The 27,756-nt window shown below is 42.1% G+C and overlaps 1 protein-coding gene across 3 annotated transcripts; it reads right to left on the minus strand.

Annotated features, from left to right (window-relative positions):
• On the minus strand, positions 1-27,756 carry slc44a2 (solute carrier family 44 member 2 (CTL2 blood group)). Of its 3 annotated transcripts, none has more exons than XM_083765854.1 (22): positions 27,604-27,756; positions 21,062-21,110; positions 19,446-19,519; positions 18,492-18,576; positions 17,261-17,345; positions 16,447-16,572; positions 16,216-16,276; positions 15,478-15,604; positions 14,852-14,935; positions 13,846-13,958; positions 13,547-13,678; positions 11,190-11,289; positions 10,817-10,909; positions 9,308-9,392; positions 8,673-8,935; positions 8,158-8,252; positions 6,598-6,701; positions 6,445-6,518; positions 5,844-5,914; positions 4,756-4,844; positions 3,983-4,067; positions 1-1,094 (listed from the first exon to the last, which is right to left on the minus strand). In XM_083765854.1, the coding sequence occupies exons 1-22, from the start codon at positions 27,638-27,640 to the stop codon at positions 982-984; spliced, it is 2,145 nt and encodes a 714-aa protein (XP_083621980.1). In that variant the 5' UTR covers positions 27,641-27,756; the 3' UTR covers positions 1-981. The 3 variants fall into 3 exon arrangements, with proteins under 3 accessions (XP_083621980.1, XP_083621981.1, XP_083621982.1); XM_083765855.1 differs by lacking the exon at positions 27,604-27,756 and adding an exon at positions 23,872-23,947; XM_083765856.1 differs by lacking the exon at positions 1-1,094 and adding an exon at positions 2,989-3,605.

A 27,756-nucleotide genomic window follows, 5' to 3' on the forward strand; every position in this document is an offset into this window, starting at 1 on the left:
TTTATTTATAATTAAATTCAGTTTACTGTACCAAAATTTACATTGAACATTTTGCACACAATGGAAAAGTATGTACACCGAAGACCGAACTTATAAAAATGAACTTAATTCAAATGAACCACATTCAAGGCAAAGTAAAAACACTCATGTGATTAGTTCGTTCAACTTAAAATATTGTAACCTACAGTACATCTTAAAGGAACATTAATAGTTAATTTCTAAACAGTGCAAAATGCAATATGCTTAATAACATTAAAAAAAAACATTAACATACATTTCCCATAATACTGGTAACATTACTGAAGAATTATGGACCCTTCAAAGCTTGCAATTATACGCAGCATTACGGAGTTGAAAACAACAAAGTTGAGTTAAAAAGAAAACTCACAATACTTACATACTGAAGCAAAACAAGCCTATAGGTCAAGGAATTTATGCAACATATTGATGCTTAAATTCATCGTTACTTCTCTAACCTACATAAGCTCATAAAAGGCATAACAGGCATAAGCTCCCGTATTGTTTTCTGTGATAAAAAATTAATCTCCTTGGGTGTATTTAAGCCATAAGCTTAAATAAATCAACCAACAATGACATCCTGGAAACAAAACAATCCGAATGACAGTAGCTGGTTATGGTAACAACATCTCTGTGAGACAGATTAACTCTGTCATCTGCATCGTCACTAATATTTAAGGCACATACATCATACAAAACTAAGATATGGCACTTCTCTTTGGTAACAAAACCGCTTACTTTGTTCTGTTTTTGGTTGCAAACACACACACACACACACACACACACACACACACACACACACACACACACACACACACACACACACACACACTCTCTCTCTCAGGTATACACAGTAAAATCCTTTGTTAATCTAACTCAGAAGAGTATACAAATGGAACTAAATTGACCCGTAATCACTCTTCAGAGGTAAATTAACATGGGGATTTTACGTGGTAATATTTATTATTCCACAGTTTTTGCCTGATCTTCATTTTTCTTGTTCAGTACGCTGAGCAGATTCTGGTTCATAAAGTATGGCCTCTCTGCTGATCCGTCATTGCGCTCCAAGTCTTCCACTGTGACAGACAGAAAACCAATGAGAGGGGAGACTGAACAGAGTTCTCAACCACCAAGTAGCATTATAATCAACTCGGCTTTGCTTGTATTCATTTATTTCTATTTAGAGTACATTTTGTTTTCTATGACATTAGGAAATAAAAAGTTTAAAGAAAGCTAAATTGGATATCTGAACTCACCTGTTGCCTTCATCCAAAATGCCAAATATCAAGACGTTCATCCATGTTACACATACATAACAGAACTATTGTGATTAATACAAGTACCTTTAATCAAGAAACTACAACCAATAAATATGGAATGTCATCTAAGTGTCAGTGAAAAATCTACTTACAACGCTCACAATGTTGACGAACGACAAAACTGTACAAAAGCATATCAGATGTTAGTAACGGAGAAGTTAGTATAGGCAATGTTTCACGCACCATGCAGCACTGTCTGAGACAGAGAGAGAGAGACAAAAAGAGAGAAAATGACAGAGAAAGAGATACCAAGGCAAGTAGGGTTGGTAAACAGGGGTTTGCAGTCTTAAGAGGTCAGCATGGTTGCATCGTCGTGGCAACACAGTCACAGCACTTTGCACCAGTCTGACTGAAATACCAAGGCAAGTAGGTGGCAATACAATACCGGGAATCCCAGCCAGGCAAGTAACCTTTGGCCGGGGGTCTCTACAACAGTGGTTCCCAAAGTGGGGTCCGGGACACCCCAAAGGGGTCCTTGAGGGAGTTCCAGGGTGTGCCCAGCTAAATGATAGTCTGGAACCAATTGGACCCTTATGGGTCTGTAACTCTGAGTGTACAAATGAAACCATTTGTACACTCTCAGAGTTAAATTAATATTGATTTTACAATATAAATTGGGGGTCCCAGAGATAGAAATGCCATTAAATGGGCGTTCCTAGACTAATGCATGTCAAACTGGGGGTCCTTGAAATTAAACGGTTGAGAATCACTGCTAGAGCCGTAAAAATCTTCTTTTATGATGGTCCCTGGCATGTCTTTTCAAATGGGGGTCTGCGGGCTAATTAGTGTCAATTTGGGGGTCCTTGACATGAAAAAGTTTGAGAACCACTCTACAAGACTGAAGCTACGTAAATAAATAAGTAAATACAATTCAGGTTCAGAGCAATTATTGTACAATATCTAATATTTATAAAGTATAGGAAACGTGTTGGTAACCTTTTGGCATTAGCTGGCATTACGGCAAACAGTGAGAGATATTCGCCGTGGATTGAAATGTGTTGCTTAAGAGTGTAAACATGGTATATCACGGTTCTGTAGTGCATTCAATTGACAGGTTTAAGATTAATGATAGTTAGTCAGGCACAGAGTCAGCACTTAACAATATTCTATAGGTTCTCACAATATAAAAACCAACACTGTCTACATACGGACCAACATCACAGAACAATATTTTTTTCAAGCTACAGAGATGCACCAGAGGGATTTTGACTTGCAACTCGAAACAATCACGCCACGACAGCCATCACCGAAACGGAACGAGCACTGAGGCCAACCGTTGGCATAATAGCAAAGGTGATATGTATCGAAGCTGTTTGTATTCTCCATATGCAGACCGCGGCCATCTTACCATATAAGTTAATGGCGAGGTGCTACCTAGGTGCAACTTCCATTGGCAGCCCATACATCCAAACAGAAAAGTCCTGTCTGATTGTATTAAACAACGTCAAACTCACCAACACCAGCTGTACGGAAAGCTTGAACTATCCTCAAAGTGTTTGTTTCATAAAAATCCACTGTATACATGTTATGAGCTACTTTGTGTCCTTGCAGGTGATTCTTTTTCTAAGTGCTGGAGTTTGGAAGTGCTTGTTAGATATCACTCAACTGCCCTGCGTGATGGAAACATGGCCGCGGTCTGCAAATGATCAATAGCCTACACTCAACGGGTCCATATCACATCGTTGGTCGGGTACGTATACAGCTGTTCCACTCAGCATATAACGTATGTTGAGAGACCCCCATTTGTCTACTCTTGCGGCGCAGTGGGAGGATCCTCTTCTTTAGCTTCCAACTTCTCGTCTTTCTTCTCATCCGTCTCTTCTTTTCCAGGTTCTCCAGGCGGAGGAGGAACCTCCGGCTTAGCCTCCTTCTCCTTGGACTCCTCCTCCTCCACGAGCTGCGTGATCTCTGGGACGTCCTGTTTGTTGTCGTCGAGGTCTTCTTCCTCCACCGCAAGAACGACCTCCTCCGGCTTCGTCTGGCTCTCCTCCTCCTCCTCCTTGCGAGGGCTGTCGGTCTCTGCGTTGGACTTCAGGGGTTGCTCCTCGTCGGGGTTGTCTTGCCCGAGGACGGCCTGCGTTTTCATCTGGATCTCGCTGTCCTGTTGCTGGAGAGGGGTGTCTTCCTCGGCCCGTTCCGCAGCCTCCGCCGCCTGCGCGCCTCCGTCCTCCTCATCCACCCCCCTGCTTTTAGAGAGGATCTCCAGGAGCTTGGGCGACATGAAGTAAGGCCTCGCAGCGGAGCCATCGTTTCTCTCCAGGTCCTCACCTTTTTGAGTGCGCGTGTGTGTGTGCGCGTGTATGTGTGTGCGTGTGTGTGTGTGTGTCAGTGTATTGATTGATTGAGCCAACGTAAAAATTCAGAACGGAACAAAATGATGTGGAGGAAAATGTAAAAATAAAGCGGGAATAAAGGTGTGGAAATAAAGAGAAGAGAATGTGATCACATGGAAGGGAGAGATAAGACAAAGAGAAGAGAAGTCAGAAACATGTCAGGAACAAACGGAGACCAAAGCAGTGATTAAAAAGCACAGAGGCCGATATTAAGATCACTCTGCGGAAGGAAAAGGATTTCACACTAAAACACCGTAGTTGTTCTCCGATGACTTCAAACAATCAATCAATGACTATGAAGGAGTCACTTACAGAAGCAGAGGAAGAGCGTGTCCACACACATGGCATACACACTGAAGAAGCCATGGGCGATGAGGTAGGAGCCCACCACGACCGTCTGGAATCACACAAGAATCAAAGTCAAAGTCGTACGATTTGTCACACACGTTACCGCAGTGAAATTTGACCCATCTCCTGGAGCGGAGCCAAGTTGATTTGACCCCCCCAAACCAACCCATTGAGTGCCAAGCAGGGAGGCATTGGGTCCCATTTTTACAGTCTTTGGTATGACCCGGCCGGAGATCGAACCCTGACTTCCCAGTTTCAGTTTCAGTTTTCAAGGCCACTGTCTCCATCACAGTGTTACATTACCCCATTAAGACCTGGAACGCATCTGTGTCACCTTAGCTTTTAACCATATTAACCATTATTTTAAAATTTGAAAGTAGCAGATATACAAGGTCAGATCTGCTATTTTTGAAAATGTGTGCAAATCTTTGAATATAAATTCTTTCACAGCAACCTTTTTAAGTAAAATCTTTGCTTCTGGGGGTCCCTGGAACAACATTTGTTCAGATGGGGTTTGGTGACCAAATACATATCATTCTGGGGGTCCTTGGCATAAAAAGGCTTGAGAACCACTGACATATAGAAGACATTTGTAGAAGCAGGTCCTAATGTGTTAAAAGAAAGCTGCTGCTCTGTTTTACACAGTTGACAGAGATGGAATAGAGGCATCTTGTTCTCTGGTTGTCTACGGCTAAATCTCCATAGCAGAGTCTTGAACCAAAAGAGACGTTTCTCACCAATATGGGCACCCAGTAGTAGTTGAGAGACGGAGCGGCATCTTCTACGGCTTTAATCCTTCCAGAGAAGAAGAAGAAAGAGAAGACCCCTGTATCGAAACAATTACAAACACAATTTTAGGCATTTTGTCTCTTATCCAGGGTGTCCGCCATGGTAGCCATATGTTGGTCAATCACTCGCATCAACTGAAACACGAGTACTCATATCGGCCCGGGTTTGCCCCAAATGGTCACGCCCGTACAGTACAAATATCGACCGTTTATTAATAACTACACCTTGCAGGCCTACTGTAATGGATCAACTAAAAAATGTAACGTATTTCATGTGGATATCAATTATGGGATCTTGCAAATGAAAATACAAACACACACCTAATAAATTGTGTAGGCCTACCCTTTGCTACTGGCGTGTAGTTCCATGACATTAATTCCCGTCTGGAGGTCAACAAAGGGCTCTCAATCCTGCCCTACAAAGCCAAAGTAACTACGTTTTTCGACACACTGGCCTAAGTAGCCAATTTAGCACTGCCTGCGATTTACATCAGTTAAATTATTTACGCAGTTACTGCACTTTGGCTTTGGAAGAATAATGCATTTAATTTATTGACAGGTAACAAATGATAGAGTTGCAGCGTGCTGTATTTTGCGTGTCTTAAGTACCAGGTCTTATTACTTAACTTGAGTAAACTAAAGACCTGGAGGCGTGATCAATGCCATTTGGCTATTCCGAGTGGCCAAAGAGCATTGATCACGCATCCAGGTCTTTAGTTTACTCAAGTTAAGTAATAAGACCTGGTACTTAAGACACGCAAAATACAGCCCTATTAGGGTTTTACGTGTCACTCATAGTAGCACGTCAAGCTCGAGTCGTGACCCCTTTGGTGCAAATCCGGGGTGAAATCGGTGCTCGCAACTGAGACAGAAGGTGGCGGGAATTAGAAGGCGTACAGGGAGAGTGAAGTGTAAACTAGTGTGTAGAGGCTTTTTGAATTAGAAATAGGAATAATTCTAAAGCTTCTCACAATACGGTAGATTTCCTACTTTGACATAATTTATAGACAACACCATTACACTAAGTATTTCCTTACCCACAATTCCAACAATGAGGAGCTTTCCAAGGAACAGCAGAAAGTCAGTCACTTTGTCTAAAACAGCCACCCTGCATACAAGATTAAATTCAAATGAAAGTAAAACAGATTAGGAAAACAATAGGAAAACAAACAAACAAAGGAAATACATTCTGATTAAATTGCATGTTAAAGATTAATTCATATTAATTTAAACCAGTGGTTTTCAACCAGTGGTCCGGGGACCACCAGTGGTCCTTGAGGGGGTTCCAGGTGGTCCCCAGCTAAATCATGAGATAAACTAGAAAAGTCGCAATTTTGAAAAATTGCAAAGTGTGGTTGCCGCAGTCGCTTACATAGGCTCCTCCCACTAATATTGTCTAAAACATAGATTGGTTACATAACCAACAACAGCCAATTAGCTACTACAAACATTATGCAAAGCTTGGAGCATCACAGCAGAAGTTAGGTAGGTTACTCCAGAAAAAGAAAAATAAGAAAGTGTGACAATAACTATAGTCTGGCAACCACACTAATAATAATAGACCTTGGTATGAAAACCACTGATTTAAACCAAAGCTTGAAGGTGATAGATCCTCTTGCAGAGGAGGAGGAACCCTACCTGACAATGTTCCTCATGAGAAGGAAGAAGGCGTCTCGTGCTGAGGTACAGAAGCTTTTGCCATAGATGGCAACCTAGAGAGAAAGTAATTCATGTCAATTGTACAAATATAAACTTGGCTTTTCTATAATACAAAAAGTCCAAAACCCTCACCATAATGTATGCATTTCTGTTGATGAACTTGATACACTTCTCCAGGCACCAGAAGCAGCACTTTAAGCAACTCAGCAGGAACTTGGCACACTTGTTCTCAGCACCTGGGCAAAGAGGTAAAAGCAACAATAATGCATTGTGTGACCATGTATTATTTATTAGAACACAATCAATCACACCACAAATCTATGCAGTCAATTAACCCTGGAGCAATCTGGGAACCCACCGGCAAAACAAAGACAGCGCTCTGTTTTCCTTTGAATTTGCCTCTGGGGGCAGCGGCACCAAACTGAATGTGGATAGCAGGATGTTCGCCCCATAGACATATGGGGCGCGTGTCAAAATTGAAGGCACAATATTCCAGAGATTCCTTGCGTGCGTAACAGAAGTCCCGGAAAAGACACGTTGTGATTGGACACTACAGTAGTCACTTTAGTGGCAGCGAGAGACATGGAGGAGTCGCATGAGCAGGTCACTTGGGCAGCGACCGAGTGGAATAGTAAGAGTGGCGACACGCTTTGATCTCGCCACAAAGCGGGGCTATAGTTCCAAACATTGGAACTATCCCATTGAGATAGAATGAGCACTTCCGTATACCATTATTAGAATGGGAGTCAACACTAGTGTCGTACTATTCCACTCTGGGCAGCGATGCAGTGTGCCTTCAGCAAATGCCTTCAGCACTTCCGCTTGACTTCCTGCCTTCAATGGAGACACGTCGCTCCAATGAACTGCTGCGGCCAATGAGGCATCTGTTTTTTTTAAATAACTATGGTTGGCCCGTTTGTTTCCGCCTTAGGCCCTCCTCTTCCGGTGGGGCGCCAATGTTTTCATTCCCACTAACAACAATGTATGCACGTTCTGAATGATTCAGAATAGCGTAGCTCTGAATCTGAATTGGCACTGTGGTGCTACACCACATCTCTTTGCCGAAAACAGCTGATCTACACGCTCACAACACAGAATCTACAAACCTACAGTACATTGACCTGTATCTCTCCTGTGTTTCAGGCTCAGTGCTTTTGCTATTATGACACCGAATCTTGCCCCCGGGGATCAAGAAAGGTTGATCTTATCTTATCTTATCCAGAGTATATATATAGACAGAGTTACGCAAACTCCTTTCACTTCAAGGGGCCAGCCAGTCTCCTACATAGACTTCTATTGTGAATGGGGACAACAAATAGGGACAATTAAGTCCTGGACCGGAATTAGGCAGAAATGCATTGGACTCAGGCAACAGCTAAAATAAAAAAAAATGTCGACTAAATCACCTGTAGATTTAGTCGACTAAAATCTTATGATATTTAGTTGGCTAAAACACTAAAACATTCTGGGTGACTAAAATGTGACTAAAACTAAATTAAAACCATTCAAGAGACTACGACTAAAACTAAAATCTCACTTTTCTGCCAAAAACAACACTACCCCCAATATCGTAACTCTTCTATTAGATGGCTCTGATCTTATCCTACTGTAACCCTTGTGGATCCGAGTCAATGAGTCAAAACAGCTGATCTACAAGTTCACAACACAGAATCTACATTAATGCCAGCTTACCTTTCAACTTGTGATCCAGGTATTCTAAGATGACCCTGACGACCTGCACCAGAGACAGAATGAGGGAGCCGAAAGCCAGAGAGCCTGTGTGATACCTGGAGGGCAAAAAACAGAACAGTTTAAAAACCCCTTTAGACCTGAGGCCGATGCTAAAAATAAAAAAGTCTTCTAAATCCTAAAAGTTTTCTGAAAAACCCTAAGTTTCTGTCAGTGGTTCTCAACCTTTATCATGTCAAGGACCCCAAGAATTATCTGTATTTGGCCGCGGGCCCCCATCTGAAAATATGTTTTTTTCCAGGGACCCCCCCAGAAGCAAAGATTTGAGTTAAAAACGTTTGCTCTGAAAGAATATATATTCAAAGATTTGCGGCACAATTTCACAATTTTTCAAAAATAGCTAAAGTATAACATAAAAATGCTTAAAAGTCAAAACACCAGAAGGGGTTCCCGTCCTGAATGGGTTAAGACAAAGTTACAAGATGTTACAAAGTTACGCACACACGCACACGGCCTACCTGAGAGCCCTTCCCAGGGAGGAGAAGATGGGATAGGCGGGGATGTCGTCGGGCTTCTTGAAGGCCCAGTAGTAGGAGGCGAAGGCGCCGGCCAGCGTCACCTGACCCAGGGCCGTCACAAAGTTGGCACACCAGAAGAAGAGGAAGATGTTGTAGAACTGGAACAGGATGAGGTATTTGTGGTAGAGCGTCTCGCCGCCGTAAAAGGCAAACAGGCACTCTGCGTCAGTGCACTGGGCTGAGATGTTGGAGGTGTTGAATGTCTGGAGGAAAGACAAGGGAAAATATGAATGATGTTGAGTATATATATACTGCCCTACAAAGCCAAGGTGCAGTAACTAACTACGTTTTACTTTTTGGACACACAGACTTATTTGTGTGTCCCAAAGATCAAATTAGCCTTTGTGATTTTGGTGGATAAAAAAAGAAAAAGTAAACCTTTCAAGACTGTTTTCTCAACTCGCTGTTTTCTGCAAGACATTACTCTATAAGCCATATCTCCAAAACTGGTGGGTCAAACTGAACAACCAATATGTCAATTTGAAGCTATGATTCCCACTCTAATTGCAGTCCCTCAGTCAAATTTAGTCTAGTTTAGTTACACATCCATTACACATACACATCTAGTGGCATACCTTGGGATCGCAGGTGTCTCTGGAGAACTCGCATTCAGAGGTGTTGAACACTTTGTAGACCTGCTCGTTGGAGGTGGACAGGAAGCTGGTCACAGCACGGGTCAAGGATCATTTCATCTCACTAGAGGATACTGTAGTACTTAGAAGTGTTGATTTTGACAGCAAAATTAGAAAATTGTCAGTATATTTAGACTCAGTTTTAGTCACCGTAGCTTAGTTCTTTATTTAGTTTGCCTCAGTGAAAAATAAAATCGTCATAGTTTTAGTCGGCAAAATCAACACTGATTGTCCTGCATGACTCAAAGAGCAGGGCATTAACAATATATCAGCGTTGAGGGTATTGATTCTCTCTTGGGCCCCCCTGTGCTAAAAATGAAAACACTCTTTGCGCTTCAATGCAGTTTACATTTAAGCATCCGCCAATAGCTTTGTACAGTACATAGGACTGCGGCGGTATGGAAAATGCATTACTGCATTTGGGTGGTTAACCAAACCAAAATGTGCAACATTTGGCTCAGAAACTAGGTCAACCCCTTCCCCTCCCCCTCCCATGCAAGTGACGACAAAGTTCAGTTCCTCTATAAACCCACAGGATGTACGTACATATAAGACTGCCAAACTAAGGAATAATTATAATGTTCATGCCGGTAAGCTTACATAACTGTAGTGTAGACGGTATGCGCATGACGTCATAGGATGATTCCTATCTGCATTGCATTATTATACAACGTTAAACTACGTTAAAGTCACTTTGCCACTCGATTTGCCCAAACATTGGGTCGGTGGTTTATCTTTTGTTTCATACATTGTGTTTATTATTATTATTTCAAAATAGTTTCAAGCTAAAATGTTCATGCATTAAAAACTAATTTCTATTTTTATTTTTTCAGTAATTCTTTTAAGAAATAAAAGAAAGATCTAATAAATTAGAACAACAAATGTTAAGTAGTAGTGAAAATAGCCGATCTACAAGCTCACAACATTTGCTCTTGTAGATCGGCTATTTTCACTAGTTTTGGTCCGGTTGCAAACGTCTAATTTCTCTTTTGGTTCTCGAGCTAAAATGTGAACCAGTACATTACAGCAGGGGTTCCCAAACCATTTCATGTGAAGGACCCCCAAATTGACACTAATCAGCCCATGGACCCCCATTTGAGCCACATAAGAGAAGATTTTTTACGGCTCTAGCAGTGATTCTCAACCCGTTTAATTTCAAGGACCCCCAGTTTGTCATGCATTAGTCTACGGACCCCACATTTAATGGCATTTCTATCTCTGGGACCCCCAATTTATATTGCAAAATAACTGTTAGTTTAACTGAGTGTACAAATGGAACCAAATGGACCCGTTAGGGTCCATTCTCAGAGTTACAAACCCATAAGCGTCAATTTGGTTCTAAACTATCATTTAGCTGGGGACCCCCTGGAACTCCCTCAAGGACCCCTGGGTGTCCCCGAACCCCACTTTGGGTAGCAGTGCGTTGCATCTCTTTTCACAACATTAGGATACACTGCAGTGATGGCCCAATAGGCGATCACGAGAGCCAGGAGGGCAAAGGTCAGCAGTGGGTAGAACAACGATGACATCACATTCCCGACAGCTCTGCAAGAGAAAACAGAACAACAGAATGATGATACTTGGTGGTTTTGTGAATCAATGGCTCTCTTCAAAACAAACAAACAAGCAAACACAATGTTTAACCACTAAAGCCCTATATATTTCGTTGTACAACAAGTATACAAAATAGATCTATGAGCTTGTACAAGGTAATTTATTTTTTCAGATATTTTTCATTGAGGTTCTGACCGTTCACATTTGTTCAGTTGTAGTATATAATTTGTGTAGAACTACAGTTGGTAGTAAAGGCTTGTATGAGACTGACCTGCTGGCTTCCTTGATGAGGGCGATCGCAATGAGCACTCTCTTCCGGAGGAAGATGAGCAACAGGATGATCACCCCTTCCACAATCGCCAAGATGATCACTGGGCAAAAAGAAGAACAACAAGCGTCATTGCAGGCCCAGGCCGTAGCGTAACGGTCTGGGCACCGGACTGGTAATCCAGTCGCAGTGTGCCGCGGGTTCGACTCCCGGACCCGACACGGCCTTTACTGCATGTCATCCCCCCATCTCTCTCCCGTTTCCTGTCAGCCTACTGTCTGTCCCTTCAAAAATCAATAAAAGGCGTAAGCCGCAAAAAAATATCTTAAAAAAACAAAAAAAACAAGCGTCATTGCAAAAAGGACAGTGATGTCATTGGGCTCCGTACGCCTTTTCCAACCAGTCATTGGTCTGATATGTGGAAAACGACCGGATTAAGATTGGCAGGGTTTGAGGTAGGTTGTCGTTGTCGGAACTCTCTTCTCCCACCCAAAGGCACGTCGAAGGAATAGTTTAGGTTTTTATTAACAATGTGGCACGAGTTACAATAGTTGTAGCCTGGGGTCCACCTATGCTTTCTATGGCATAGGCAGCTCCCGGCAGGATCCGCAGGGAGAATCTAGACGCAGCTGCGTGACATGAGACTAATTAATTAGAGCGACAGAGAGAGAGAGGAGTGTACGTATGTGCGTCAATTTAACAAAGGTGCAAGGCACGGTGGCACAGTTGGTAGTGCCGTCGCCTCACAGCTAGAAGGTCCTGGGTTCGATTCCCGCTTGGGACGCTGTGGGTGCTGGCGGTGTGTTTCCTCCTCCGCGTCATCAGTGCCCATACCCGAAGGCCGGTTGGCGAAAGGGCCTTTCTGTGTGGAGTTTGCATGTTCTCCCCGTGTCCCCTAGGGTAGGTACCCTCACAAAAAACATGCAGTAATCCTGGTCACTAAACTGCCTCCCCCTGGCCAGCCGGGGCGCCTGATGGAGGTGAAAGGAACTGGTTGGAATAATGTGTTCCTTCCACGTGCTACGTCCAACCAGGGAAACTCCCCCCTGTCAGGTGTAAAGGAGCAACTTGGACACTCAGGCATGAAGGAAGCATGAGTTCAAGTCCGTTGCTCTCCCCTTGTCCCCCATATATGGGGGACTAGGTTGGTGGAGGGTGTGTAGAGCCCAGGATCACATTAGATGATTGACACAGGGGTGAAAAGTGGGTTACAAAATCGTGGGATAAAAAATATATATAAACAAAATAAAAAAATAACTAAGGTGCAGACGATCAGAAATCAGCAGAGAGTGATCGACGTTTGCGCTACTTGGTCCCAGAAATAAAAACGTCTGGGTTTCCGAGGCTACAATAGTAGTGGTACAGTACAGAGATGCATGGAACATATTTAGAGTCACATGGTACAATTCTCCAAAAATAAAATCAGGTGTTTTGAAGGCCTCTGGGACCCGAGGCGTGAACCGGATGTAAACAAATGCCATGTAGAGACTGCCGATTCGTCATTTCTTCCACACAGCAAATACATTTTGTGATGCGAATCATCAGTTCTTTAGTTACGGGCCGTTGAATAAAGCTTGTTCTAAAACGGTTAGTCCCAATACTTTGATTCTGATTTCTAATGATTTCTCATTAGACCACGTAGTAAATCTCACAATAATCTACACCTTAAATCAGTTCATATCAATCCCAGGTGCGTTAGTGAACTAGGGAAGGGAAGCGCTTGATTGCTTTACAAACTCTGGCCATGCGGGCGTCTAAGCACCGCTCGCGCTAATATGACTGTGAATGTGTGTCTCCGGGCAGCCTTGTAAAGACAGCAAGCGCCTCCTATTCCTGGCTGGCTGGCTGGACTCCCTGAGTAAACAAGGAAGCGGCTCTCTCTGGTGGGCGCAAAGTGTACCGGTAACCACTTTTGTGAATTAGGAATAGTTTCATGATGTTAATATTGCTTATTGTTTGTAACCGTTTTAGAAAAGCAATAAGCCACACGATGTCCCAGCTTACCATGTATTCTATAATGTCTGAGAGGGTTGGAGACTCACCACGCCTCTCAGCCATTATAAACCTGAGACCTCTCGTGGCTTATTGCTTTATTTTGACCAAAAATGCAATCTTGGAAAATAGTCCTGAGGTCAATGCGTTTTTGGAAATCAATTTACATTGAAGCGGACTTAGACGGACCTTTCACTGCCGGTCCATTCCCGGTTCTATCAGTCTCCTAGCAAACCTAGAACCATTCATATGTTGGCAGAGAGCGATCTTCTGACCACTGAAAAACGCGGTTCTGACGTCCTGGGGGCCGTCAATGGCGGTTAAGTGTTGGATTTGGTCTGACGTCCATAGAGTGACAGAATGCTTACTGAAGGCCAGCCAGGTCTGTCTGATCTGCAGGTAGACAGAGAAGTCCGTCTGCACGCCTAGGTCACGGATGGTAACGTCAGCTCCAGGCCCTCCATTCAGACTCCTGTACTCCATGAAGCAGTGGAAAATACCTGAAACACACACATAATGATATCCAAGTTAAAAAATATATAATTGTCATGACATTTGGAGGGCAGATCAGTCTAAGCAAAAACTATACTTTGCATGTTATTTTGGACATGCTAAAGAGAAAAGAATGTGTTTTTTTTATATACATGCCCAGACATATGAGACTTACCATAACCAATGACGAGAATGACCGATACAATCATCACCCAGATCATGACACCGGCCAGGAACCGCAGCAGGACAATGAAGATCAGGCTGACTATCATGGCTATGAGCAGACCACTGTGGAGAGTGGACACAAACACAGGGGTTTTAACCAGGCCGACTATCATGGCTATGAGCAGACCACTGTGGAGAGTGGACACAAACACAGGGGTTTTAACCAGGCCGACTATCATGGCTATGAGCAGACCACTGTGGAGAGTGGACACAAACACAGGGGTTTTAACCACTTTCAACCCAGTTTCATCAAAAACGTAAAAGAAATGCAAGAAGGCCTTTTCATACATAGCCCAACAAGCGCTGTGTGCTTGTAGATCGGATATTATCACCATTCATCTCACGACGAAGTATACAGTCTAGGGCGTAAGGGAGTGGTCAACTTTACATTGCATTATGACAAAAAAAAGGTTGTGGTTAATCTAGACTTCCTGTCAGGTCAGCAGAATCTAAAGTCTAAATAAATAATTTAAAATGTGTAACGGTGCAATGATATTTAGTGTTGTTTAATTACTTTTCTTTAAGCCAGTTTGGGCGGGAACCCCTTTTGGTGTTAGCATTATGTTATAATATAGCTATTGAAAAATAGCAGATCTACAAGCTCATAGCGCGCCACCGAGTGGCGCGCTACGAGCTTGTAGGTCTGCTATTTTTGAAAAATCAAAGAACGACTGACATAGAAACATAGCTTTTTCAGAAAACTGTCAGGATTTAGAAGACAATTTTAGAATCTGATCTCAGGTCAAAATGGGTTAAGCCAATTTCAAATCTTTGCAAGTAGTTATCAATTCTGTACAGCAATTAACAGAATCCAGTGGCTTCCTCGGAAATCAAACAAACCAAGGTATGGATTGGAACATGGTCGTCAGTAATGTCAAATACACTTCTAATCAATGGGCTAAGCATGCCAGACCACCAGTGTCATCCTTTAAAGTCCAAAGAATGATGAGACTCACAGCAGAATCCAATGCCAGGACTGAGTGTAGTCTTCAAAGATCCTCATGGCCACCTGGCGAGCTTCAACAACCACATTGGACTTCCTGTGGAGGAAAAGAAATGCAAGATATTTCCCAGTTCCAACTTCGGAAGATATGAGAGATGTTTAATTTCAAGGTTCATCTAAAACAGTGGTTCACAGGCAATTTTCATAATTTTAGGGGTTGTTAGTTTGAGAACCACTGATCTCTAGAGGGCATTCAATATTGCATATTTACAACCTCTGTGGTTGTAAATAGCACTCTAAAACAGATACCTCACGCTTGTGAAGGAACATGCTATCCTTCCCAGTTCGCTCTCTGCTGAACAGGCAGACTAACCTGTAGGAGGCGATAGCGCAGCGACAGGCAGCACAGGTGTTACCCATGATACTAATGAAGGCTCTGTTCCATTCTGGTCAAACAAGAGTCAGGGTGCTGCTATTGAGCGTGTTGGCTCACTGGAAACACTGCTACACCAGTGGGTCAGGGTGCTGCTATTGAGCGTGTTGGCTCACTGGAAACACTGCTACACCAGTGGGTCTCAAAGTGTCCAGAGTGGGTTCCAAATGGCCCCGTACGGGTGTGTAACTGTAACCACGACTCACTTTGATGCGTCGAGCAGATCAGTGGCGCTGACATTCTTCCCCTCTCCGTCATTCAACATGGTCTCGTTGCCCACCACCACCACCCCGCCCTTCATCGTTCCCAACGCAGGGAGGCAGCGACGTGTGACTGGGGAGGAAAGACGTTTCACAGATAAACAATAGCACCATATACCTGTACACAGTACACAGCGAGTGTATGATACAGTATGAGTAAATATTATTGCTATCGGGCATAAAGCATGTACCGGTATATTTTTAAATCCCACTGACGGACCTAACCACATTCACTTTAAAAATGTTTCAAAAAATATAATATATATAAAAATAGCTAACATCGCAACATGTTGTGAGGTTGTAGATTGATGCTATTGATTGCTACTTCCATTACTTGAAATACTTGTGCATGACACGCCATTGATTTACCCCCGAAACATAAAAAGATTAAATACGGGCCCAGGCCGTAGCGTAACGGTCTGGGCACCGGGCTGGTGATCCAGTCGCGGTGTGCCGCGGGTTCGACTCCCGGACCCGACACGGCCTTTACCGCATGTCATCCCCCCCATCTCTCTCCCGTTTCCTGTCAGCCTACTTTCTATCCTTTAAAAAATCAATAAAGGCGTAAGCCGCAAAAAAATATCTTAAAAAAAAAAAAAAAAAGATGAAATACGGGGATACAGGTTTTATGCCCAACAGTGACTGACGATACGCAGGTGACTGGTGACATGGAATTTTACTCACAGGGTTTACTGGGCATGAGCATGGCGGGGCAGAGGCCATCCCTAAGGATCTCAGGTACACTCTGAAATACACACCAGACGCACATCAGGAGGAATCATACTGTACACAGCAAAACTGTGTAGGCGTCATTAAACATGTAACCTTTTACAGTCTCACACCCCAGAACATCAAACATATTTGTATTTTTAATAGCACATAACCCACCATCATTTCTTTTTTTATGTAACTCACCAATTTGGTGAAGTCCACACCTTCCTTACAGAATTGTTTGTAATACTCCTGGTCTTCTGCCGTGCTTAATTGTGAGACCGCTTTGAGCAATGTGAGGTGCTTCGTAGGACATTTTTCCACACATAACTGTATGCAGATAGATAGATAGATAGATAGATAGATAGATAGATAGATAGATAGATAGATAGATAGATAGATAGATAGATATCATTAGTAGTAGTAGTAGTAGTAGTAGTAGTGGGTTTGTAACTCAGTAGTGGGTCTGTAACTCTGAAGGCCTATTCATAGTCTGGATTTTCGGTGGTGAGGTGACCACCGCTCCGGTGGTGAGCTGACCACCGGAGCTAAAATAACGTTGAGCGGTGGTGAGTAAAAACAGAGAGCAGGGCTGGAGCGGTGGCGGTGGTTTGCTCTTCATCGCGGCTCGTGACGTCATGTTGTAGTTCGGTGGTCACCCCACCACCGAAAATCCAGACTATGTATGAGCCTTTAGTGTACAAACAGACCCTAACGGGTCCGTTTGGTTCCATTTGTAAACTCTCAGAGTTAAATTAACATTGATTTTACAATACATTGGGGTCCCAGAGATAAAAATGCCATTAAACATAGGGGTCCGTAGCCTAATGCATGTCTCAAACTGCTAGTGCTTGAAATAAAAAAGGTTGAGAATCGCTGCTAGAGCCGTAGAAATCTTCTCTTATGGGGGTCCCTGGCATATATTTTCAAATGGGGGGTCCGTAGTCTAGTTAGTATCAATGTGGGGGTCCTTGACATGAATAAGTTTGGGAACCACTGGTGTAGGGGCATGTCTGACCTGTGTGGTAGGACACTGGAACTCAAGCAACGTCAGGGGACTGGCACACTTCAGGATGTTGAAATAGAACAGCAGGTGCTTCTTCCTGTTGAGCAGGAATGACAGAGAACACTTTTAAATAGGGATGGAGCATAGCGGCCAATGACGTCATAAATCTAATCACACAACGTTGGCACAAACATGTCGGTTTAAAAGTGTATTGATACCTGCCAACCAGCGGCTGCCCGGGGAAACAAAATGACAGTTTCTTCAATATACTTTTCCGAAAGTTAAAAGGTAATTTGCCTTCCATCTGTTAGAAAAGTACTGTATTTGAAGGCCTAGTAAAATGTAGAGCAAGTGATGTTTCTTTTGGTTAAATAAACATGCATTTTCTGTTTATAAAGAGCTGAAGAGACATGGAGATTATAACTTAATTATTACAGTACTATTCATAATATAAAGCCATTTAACAGTTATTGCACATTAATGAATGGTTGAGTTAATGATAAGCAAAAATATTTGTAACTTTTGTCACCATCATTGAATTTTAGATGGTTGTGGTGGTCAGCATACCAGTTTTGTTCAGAATTTGTCGTCTCACGTCTTTCCACAAATATTACGCTCAATAGTGGTCTCGATAAAAGCTCGGATCAAGAAGCAAGATCGACGATAAGGTGCTCCTTATCAATATAAATTAACGAGCTCCATCCCTACTTTTACATAGGAGGCATCAGAAGTACTGTACAGTATGCATTGATTCAATCTCAAGGCCTAAATTGCTGCTAATAGTACATTTTAGGACAGGTCTAATAAACCATAGAATTATCTTTTTTTTTTTTTAAGTAAGTGGTGCAACTCTGTGTGGGGGTCCCCGGGGGGGAGTTCCAGACCCACAGGAACACACCCAGGGTGCTGGCCCGATTCCGGCGAGCCGCCCCGCGTCCGAAACGGTTGAGAAATGACAGAGTTACTGTGTGGGGGTCCCTCTACTGTACTGTACTGTACTGTCACTGTACTGTACCGGCACACCTGAAATCACCATATATACAGTTAATATGTGCGTGTGTGTTTGTGTGTGTGTGTGTGTTAGGTTGCGCACAGGTGGTGAAAAACAATCATTCTGTTTTCGTGCTCACACATACCCAGGCAGAGACCCAGCCAGGCAGAGACCCACACACATAATCACTTAAGGAAGTGGTTTGCACCACTTAAAAAAATTAAACACAGGTCTAAAGATGAGAGAACTTACTCTAGAGGCGTTCCCTCCTGGCCACAGAACTGTCCCCTGCTGTCTGTGGGGTAGATGACCTTCCTAGGGTCACCCTGGGACCAGGCTATACATGGAAGACAAACATGAGTGTGCTTTTTTTTTTTTTAAAGGATCCGTGGCTATAAGACAAATATGCATTTTAACACATTATAATTGCCATCTTTAACTAAAAATCAAATACATTTTAGTTAAATAACCCATTTAGACCTGAGGACAATTCTACAAATGTCTTCTAAATCCTGTTTTCTGAAAAACCCTATTCACATTTTCACGATTTTTCAGAAATAGCAGATCTTCAAGCTCGTAGCACGGCACTCGGTGCCGCGCTATGAGCTTGTAGATCTGCTATTTTTCAATAGCTAAAGTATAACATAATCCCGCCCAGAATGGGATGAACAAATAAATAAATCTTTAAAACATTTAAGACTTTCACTCAAAGTCAACAACTCCCATTGCTAGTGGATGATGGAATATGTCCATGTGTGGTCCAGCCCTATGGAATTTATGGAATGCATGTTACAAAGTAATTAAAATATTGCTTTGATGCTCATATCATACTTAGGTATGTATTAAGTTGTTTTTTAAAACAACTTGGTGGTCCGTGGCTCAAATGCATAATACATAATGGACCATGATATGAAAAGGGTTGATAAAACCACTGCCACCCGGTCAGCAGTGACTAGGGACTACAGTACAAGGGGACTTGGAAAATGTCAGAATTGCTAAATTGAGATGGGAAGCTGATAAAATATAAATATAGAAAATAAAAACTATTAATCATTACATGTAATCATCACAAGGTTCATTTTAAAGGTTGTGTATGCTAAGTAGGCTATGCAAGCTCTCAACATGTAATTCATATAGACTATAAGCAAACACAGGTTTACTGTATGGGTATCGTATCAGAAATCATTAGCGAGGTAGAGGACTCACCAACAATGCCCACAGCAAAGTAGCCTAGTAAGGCTATAATGAAGAGAAGACAGCAGAAGACATCTGTGCAACCCCTGGCAAAGCACAAGATAGAGAGAGCACAGAGAGAGCAGAGAGAGAGAGACGAGAAATGGGAGAAAAAACAATTAGCATTTGTGTTTTTAAAGTCCAGTACAGCATAGTAAATATAATAGGGACGGCAGGGTTAATGTGGAAACTGCAAAGAGAATGAATGATGATGGCAAGACAAATTGTCACAAATTTCTTTACATCTTGGTCTGTTATTATAGCTCAGGGGCAGACATGCATGGCACCACGGCTTGCGTATGTCATTAGAATCACGCACAATCAATTACATTAGTGCCAAAGTTTGGCCAATAAACCTCCAATAAAATATTTATGTGCCCAACATTTTTCAACACACACACACACACACACACACAAAAATACAGTAGCGAAATGGCATGCTTGATGACTTCATGTGGTATGTTCTTCAATTGCTAAATAATAAATAGGAGAACCAAGTCATGCTATTCTCATTCATCTGAGATAATGGAGAAACGAAATGATATCAAGAGCGACCGAAGGGACGTGATTCATAAATTGCAATCCAAAGAGGGAACAAGATAAAAGATATATTCCCGAGCCATCGACCCAGATCTATCTGTTCATCCACTCTATACCAGCACCAGCAGTAGGCCTACTATCCTATATTGATATTTGAGAAAAGCCTGGCTTACACAAATAGGAGTATGAATCGGCCCTAAGAACCAAAACAGAAATTAGGTTTGTATGCATACGTTCTAGTGTTCTCTGCCAAAAACTTAAATTGTTAATAATCGCAATTATTTGTGCGACAATTAATCGTCACATTAAATGTGTAATGTGTGCAACATTTTATCTATAACATACAGAAACATAATGATGGCACAGCTGCACAACTGAAACTGAACAGTAATATGTACTGTAAATTATGTGGTCTTGGTGTGACCAACATCCTGCTAGACTGCCATAATAACACTATGTCACACTGTAATGTCATGTTACACGTGAAATCCACTTGCTGAGACACAGGACACAGCATGGATGAAATCTAGCTGGGTCCATTTTGAGTCCATTACTCCATTTCCAATTCCGATGTAGGACAGTGGAGGGTTCGTCCAAAGGAAAAAATTTCCCTCAGTAATCAATAAAGCTCTGATAAAAGGATATTGGCGGATTCAATAATATCCATTCCATGTTTTATTAGCCTTTGGTCATGACTCATGAGGTTAAACTTAGTAAACAAACTTCTTATTCTCATTACATGTGAGTGTCGGCTATTATTTACTTCATTAACGCATACATACTGTATCGCTGTTTTGTGAATGGCACGTCAGTTTGTGCTTATCACTTTATTTACACGCTATTTACGAACATCTTAGTGAATCAGGCCCAAATTTGCCCAAAATAGGAACGCCCGAGTTAATGTTGTTAAAAGATTGTCACTATTTGCATTGAGACAAGGGAAGTTGACATGGTGACAAGATAGATGTGAACACAGTCAATGGCATCATACTTTTCTAGGTGAAGAGATGGAGACATAACATGAGAAATTGAGAATAGAGACACTCTACCTGTTGTTAATGGGTCCCTTGAAGGTAGGGTCAAACTTCCTGGAATCCCCTGTTTTCGGAAAAGAAATGACATGTTTTGTTATTGTCCACTATAAAGTATACAGTAAGCCACTATTTCAACCTGTAACCAACACGTATGGTCCCTCCACACTGCTGCGTTTTTCAGATTTCTTTAGCTGCGTTATTCCGCCGGTTTTCCGAAAGACGCGTCCAGTTTGCAGTTTTACAGCAGTGGTTCCCAAAGTGGGGTCCGGGGACCCCCAGGGGTCCTTGAGGGAGTTCCAGGGGGTCCCCAGCTAAATGATAGTTAGGAACCTCAACCAAATGGACCATTATGGGTTTGTAACTCTGAGAGTGACGCGTTAGGGTCCATTTGGTTCCGTTTGTACACTCTCAGAGTTAAATTAACATTGATTTTACAATATAAATTGGGGTCTCAGAGATAGAATTGCCATTAAATGGGGTTCTGTAGATAATATGCATGTCAAACTGGGGGTCCTTGAAATTAAACGGGTTGAGAATCAACCAGCGTTCTGGACAACCGGCGATCCGACGTACTCGACACCGGGCACCACACCCTGTGGTGGTGTGGAACGGGTGTGTCAACTTTAAAGTCGGTGGGTCGAACGGTTTACGAGTTACGTTGTGGATTACAGACGACCGTACATACAGAGACTTGGTGCATTTATAGATAGACAATCAGAATTTCATCGTGCTGATTTGTTTACGTATTTTACTATTTTTTTTATTGATTAATCGAAAAAGTAATCAATAGAATAATCACTAAGAAATGTAATCAATAGTTACGGCTCCAAAAGCAAGGACCTTTTCCACAACAAAAGGATTCTCCCATCAGACTGACATGCTTAGCAACCCACAGAATGACTCCCTGGAGACCAACAGCTCCCGGTGAACATTCCCTGCCACCATGGTAACACCTCGCACAGAGGAGAGGAGCAAAGTCACACCATACTATATGTCACACAACGGTTAGGCCTGTCATAATCACCTATAATCCAGTGGTTTTCAACCATTTTCATATCAAGGCAGTCATGTAAATAGGTTTTCAATTAAATGAGTCCCGGGATGGTCTTTTAGATGAGTCCCAGGGTCATCCCACTTCAACGACGTTAGGAGTCATATTTTGCCTTTTTTTTCTTTCTTTTTTTACAAATTGCAGCATTTAACTCTCATTTCATTTTATATGGTTATAATGTGGTTACATTCATGTAGAGAACAGAAGAAGAAATGATTATTATAACTAAAGCTAGCAAAATAAACTAGAATAAAAAACAGTACAGTAGTGCATACCGTGGATGCAGACTTGCAGAGGTCGTTGTTTTAGGCCTGAGACCGATTCTAAAAACGCCTCTAAATCCTGACCTAAGTTTTCTGAAAAACTTCAAATATTGATATAGCAGCATATATTTTTAAAACATTTTTGAATACTGTACATACTGTACAGAACCCAAAAATGGGTTCCCGGCCTGAGGGGGTAAAACACCAAAAGGGGTTCCCGCCCAGAATTGGTTAACTATAAACTGCGTTTTGGGATGAAAAATGCACCCTATTTTAATCTGTCAAGGCCCATTATTTATTCAGCATTTGACCCGCGGGCCACCATTTGATGACATTTAGACTCTTAAACCCAATACTTTGAATATTTTGTTGTGGTTAGATAAACAATTCAATGCCGTATTGATGTGGTACCATCAATACAGAAATGACAATTCTTCTACATTCTGTGTAGACTTATTGCAAATTAAGGAATGCATTTGTTTAACAACAACTTAACTCTTGAGAGTACAATGAAACCAAGTCCATTTGGTTTCATTTTACACTCTCACGAGTTAAAGATCCACTCCATTTAATACCAACTCTCCACTGGCCACCACTGGTTGAAAACCACTGACCTAATCACAATTATTTGACATAATGCCTGGCAATTATTTTTGCATAATCGTCATAATCGTTTCCACGTTGAAAATGTTTCATACATTTTCAAACATTTCCCAAAAATAATAATCTTTGTGAAGCCTAAGAACCCAAACAGAAATTAGATTTGTATTCATACGTTCTAGTGTTCTAGTGTTAATAATCGCAATTATTTGTGCGACAATTAATCGTCACATTAAATGTGTAATGTGTGCAACATTTTATCTATAACATATAGAAAATGGCACATAATGATGGCACAGCTGCACAACTGAAACTGAACATAATATGTAAATGATGTGGTCTTGGTGTGATCCTGCTAGACTGCCATAATAACACTATGTCACACTGTAATGTCATGTCACGTTTAAATTTACACATTTCAACGTGCTGAGACTGCATCTTATAATACTGTCCTCCCTGTGACTGTAATCTTAAAGGCCAAGTGACCACTAATGTAGCTGTCGACATCCCATAATCCACTGTCACAGAGAGAGATACAGTATAACATTTAGTCAATGAGTCACACTCCCCTAGCCTGCATACACGCCCTCAGTGGCATTACTGGCATAACATAACAATAACGGTTTCATTTACCCCCATCGGATACATTTTTGGAGAAGAAAGAAGGCTTACTGGAAACTGTACCATAATATTAACGTCTATAAGGATCCATTTGGTTACTAACTTTCCATCATTTAGCTGGGGACCACCTGGAACCCCCTCAGGGACCACTGGTGGTCCCCAGACTACTGGTTGAAAACCACTGGTATATAATATCACAAGTCCTAACTATGTAAAAAAGAAAAAAAGACCAACAACATCCTAGTTCAACCAGCCAACCTACAGAATTCTTAAAGACTCTTATACGGTACCTTTCTTGCCTTTCATCGTGCCAGCCAGGCAGCCACTATTATTTCTCTCTCTCAGCGTGTTTCATGAACAGATTTGGAGCTTCCTCAGCGTGTTGTGTTGTTATATAGAGAGCTATTTTTTTCTCTAATGTCTCATTTCCTGTATAGTTTGCCACTTTGCCCTCAGTTCTTCACTTCCTTTTTCCTCTCAGTCAAAAAACTATTTCACACTTCAAGTATCAGTCCGCCTTCTATCTGTTTCTATCTTTCTTCCTTTCGTTTGGTGTCATTTCTTCCTCTCTCAACTAAATTTTTGTCAGGGGAGTTGTTGTGACACACACACACACACACACACACACACACACACACACACACACACACACACACACACACAGAGGAGTATTGCGCGGGGGGAATTGAGAGTAGAGAGGGAGGCCTTAATACAAAGATTGGTGGCTTCTTTGTCAGTAAATATAAGGCTCTTAAACTCTCTCTGTTGTCAACTAGCTCAATATTCATATACACAAATCATGTGTCAGTGTCATGGCTCTAATTAGAGCCGGGTGTAGTCAAGTCATCAGTGGGGAAAATGTACTCAGCTGAGCTAGAAACGCAAGGCCTGAAGCTATACATTCTTTAAAACTGGCACAATCATCAGTCATCATAGTACTAGACGTAACAGGACCATGTAACAGGAAGACAGACTTTAGCTAAGTCTTTGTCCATCGAGAGTGACATATGGGGCTTCTCATAGTGTATTCTCAACTTCTGGTTTCTAATCTTAGAGTCAAGACATTCTACTCGTAGACGCATGTAATTTGGCCCAATATCCCTCAGCTTCAAGTGCCATCGCATGCAGTCACCTTCAATTTACAATTGATGTAATTCACGTTTAGTTAAACATACTCAGTCCATCAGGGTCAAAGAAAAAAACCTATGAAAAAAGACAGTTTTTTTCAGCATTTGTAAGACAATGACTTGATTATTTTGCTATGTGCGTGAGTGAGTGACACTTAAGAGGCGGCATGCTGAGCTATACGGTTTGATGCATGTGAGATAACACCATCCTAAATGTTCACTCAAAGCACATCATGCTGATACAATGTTGGCAATGTGGCATGCCCACCTCTACTGCCATGTGACATGATACGATTCGCCATTCCATACAGGACAGTGCTGGTTACTTGACCATCGTCCTCCTCCGGCGCTGACTGACAGTTAGGAGGTGTGACTGTGTGTGACTGTGTGTGTGTGTGTGTGTGTGTGTCTGTGTGTCTGTGCGACTGTGCGTGCGTGCTTTAAGGGAAGTGATGATGTCATGAATGACTGATGTGTGTGAACTAATGGGTCCACAGGACTTATCAGATGGCCCCTTCCCTGTCTACTTTAATGGGTTGTTGTGTGGCCAATGTGGAATCGTATTATGTTTGTGCGAGTGTGCGTGCGTGCGCGCAAGTGCAACGAATGTGTGCACAAACTGCACATACACACACTAATTGATTGTGCAAGTGTGTGTGTGTGTGTGTATATTGTAATGTATCCAAGTGTTTGCCACTGCCAGCTTGGAGCTGACTGGATGGCCCTTGACTCAGGCTGTTGAGTGGGTAGAGTGGGCAAGGAGAGACACTGTGAGCTCTGTGCAAGCAGCAGCCTGCCTGGCTCTAATCTGCCCCAGCCTCGCCACGCCTAGCCAGGGAGAGGCGTAATATCAGGAAGAAATAGGGGGTGGCAAACAAAAAAATAGGTTAACTTACCATTTAAGCCCCATTTCTAAAATTGCTAATTTGTTTGCTATTTGTTTGGGACGAAAAGAGAAAATGTTTGAAGATGTTCGCCTATAATGACAATTGCCGAAATTGAGATGCCACGGTTGAAAGTGGTTAATAAGTGAATGGTTGCATACGATGAAATGCTTATGTAAATTATTATAACTCGTGTCACATACAGATGGATGGGTATCAATTAGGATGAAATCATATTAATCTGCAAAAGCTATTCAGAATCGAGGACAATAACGGGGAATTTGAGGTTAAATGTTGAAGACTAGGAGGTGGCAATCGCCATGCCCTGATGACCCAAATGACGCCCCTGCCAGGGAGAACCTACCAAATTAGGAAAATGTTAGTGCCAATATACGGTACTGTAACTCTGCCTGAGAGTGTAAAAAAGGGACAGGCCAATTGTATCAACAATGTAGTACAATCATAACAGCACAGCGTAATTTCAAAGGCAAGCTCTGACTATGAGTCATTCTCCTGCATAATGCATTAGTTCCTCTTCTGTAGATGCAGGCTTGTGAAAAATGGCTAAAACTGGATGTTTGCAATCATAACATTCAATTCAATTGTGAGAGAGTTGTAGTTGCTGCTGCCTGTCTGTATTCTACAGAGACCTTCACACAGATCTCTGGAGGGAGGGAGACGGGTGGCGGTGTAAAACAATCATGTTTACGTGGTAACAGACATATGAACACGGACAAATTCCACACACGGACCATCAAAGAACATCCAGAAAGGATGTGCTCGTAACTTGGATTAAGTGTGAGTCTGGACTGGAGTATATTGAGTGTCTGAAATAATAATAACAACAACTCTGGCAGAGTAGCTAGTACTGTTGGTGAGACTGGGTTACTGTAGAGCGCTCTGTGGTAAGGGGCCGGTAATGCTAACATGTAATGACAATGACGTGAGTATTAAGCCAAGAAAAACACGAGTTAGGAAACTCCATGACTCAACAGTTCATATGATAACCAGCAGCCCTGCCCAGACACACACACACACACACACACACACACACACACACACACACACACAAACCACTGGCTGATGCTGCTGTGGTGGGCTGCTGAGTGTCATGGATCTTCTTAGGAGATAAGAGCCTTGCATGCATGAGTGACCCATACATGTGTGTAGTGTGTTACTAATGTTCTACAATGTCATGGCTATTACAGAATATTAATTTTGGCGTAATATAGCCTATATGTAAAAACTTGGATGTGAGCAAAAGGGGTAGCCTGCCTATGTGTGTTTGAAATTACCTTACAGCATTTATTTATTTTTTGTCAGAGGGAGGGAGATGCACAACAGCACATAATATGGCTAAGATAAGTGTATAAGGATATATTTGAGCTAGAGTAACACTTTCTCTGTAACAAGTGTTGATTTACTGAATAGCTAATCTGAAAACGATGTAAACCTAATTGTAATAAACAGTGTAAATATAAGGCCGGCCTCAATCAATATAGTCTACACTCTACACAGACGAGACGAAGAAATGCGAACTACTTCAAGTTCCACAAAATATGCCACTTCAGTCACTGTTATAACGTACGTGATCGTGATTTACACAAAATGTTGCAGAAAAAGACAGAACTATAATATGGTTTTATGTTACTGCTTCGCCGTTGTGTTTGCTGCATAGGCGGCCGTTACACAGAGAGGCAATACGACCACAATTTCGTCTCCGTGCGGAATCCGTCTCATCTTAATTCATTACAGTTGGCGAATGAAAATATACAGTCAATCGGTATGCAAATGATCCAAGATTACAGATTAAAATCACTACTAGAGAAAGTAAAAACACAAACGTAAGACTGGGTGTGGGTGAGGATGCCCACTTGACCAGTTTTAGTCAGATCCATGCGGTCCACACCCATAAATCCATCCACTACACTCATTGTTTCCATTTCTTTCTCCAGTCGTTTTCACAGGAAAAAGCAAAGGAACAGTGAATGAAGAAACGCATTCTTCTTACCATATTTAGGGTCGGGGGTCTTCTCCTCCATTTCCATTCTCGTTACTATACTTTGGCTTCAAATCGTTGATATAATCTTGGACGGGACAGCTAGACTAGTTACCATGGAAATGTTGTGGGGGAAAATGCATCAATAAACTGCTCCAAGCCTCC

Source organism: Protomyctophum parallelum (genome assembly GCF_964188405.1).
Source record: "Protomyctophum parallelum genome assembly, chromosome: 5".
In the NCBI taxonomy this organism is placed as follows: Eukaryota; Metazoa; Chordata; class Actinopteri; order Myctophiformes; family Myctophidae; genus Protomyctophum; species Protomyctophum parallelum.

Excerpts from the sequence above, each read along its gene's own strand:
- slc44a2 (XM_083765856.1), bottom strand. The coding sequence starts at position 27,640 with ATGGAAATGGAGGAGAAGACCCCCGACCCTAAATATG. Across the intron at positions 16,573-17,260 it reads TCCAGTGTCCTACCACACAG|TTATGTGTGGAAAAATGTCC; the intron begins GTCAGACATGCC and ends ATCTGCATACAG. Across the intron at positions 16,277-16,446 it reads GTGTGGACTTCACCAAATTG|AGTGTACCTGAGATCCTTAG; the intron begins GTGAGTTACATA and ends TGTGTATTTCAG.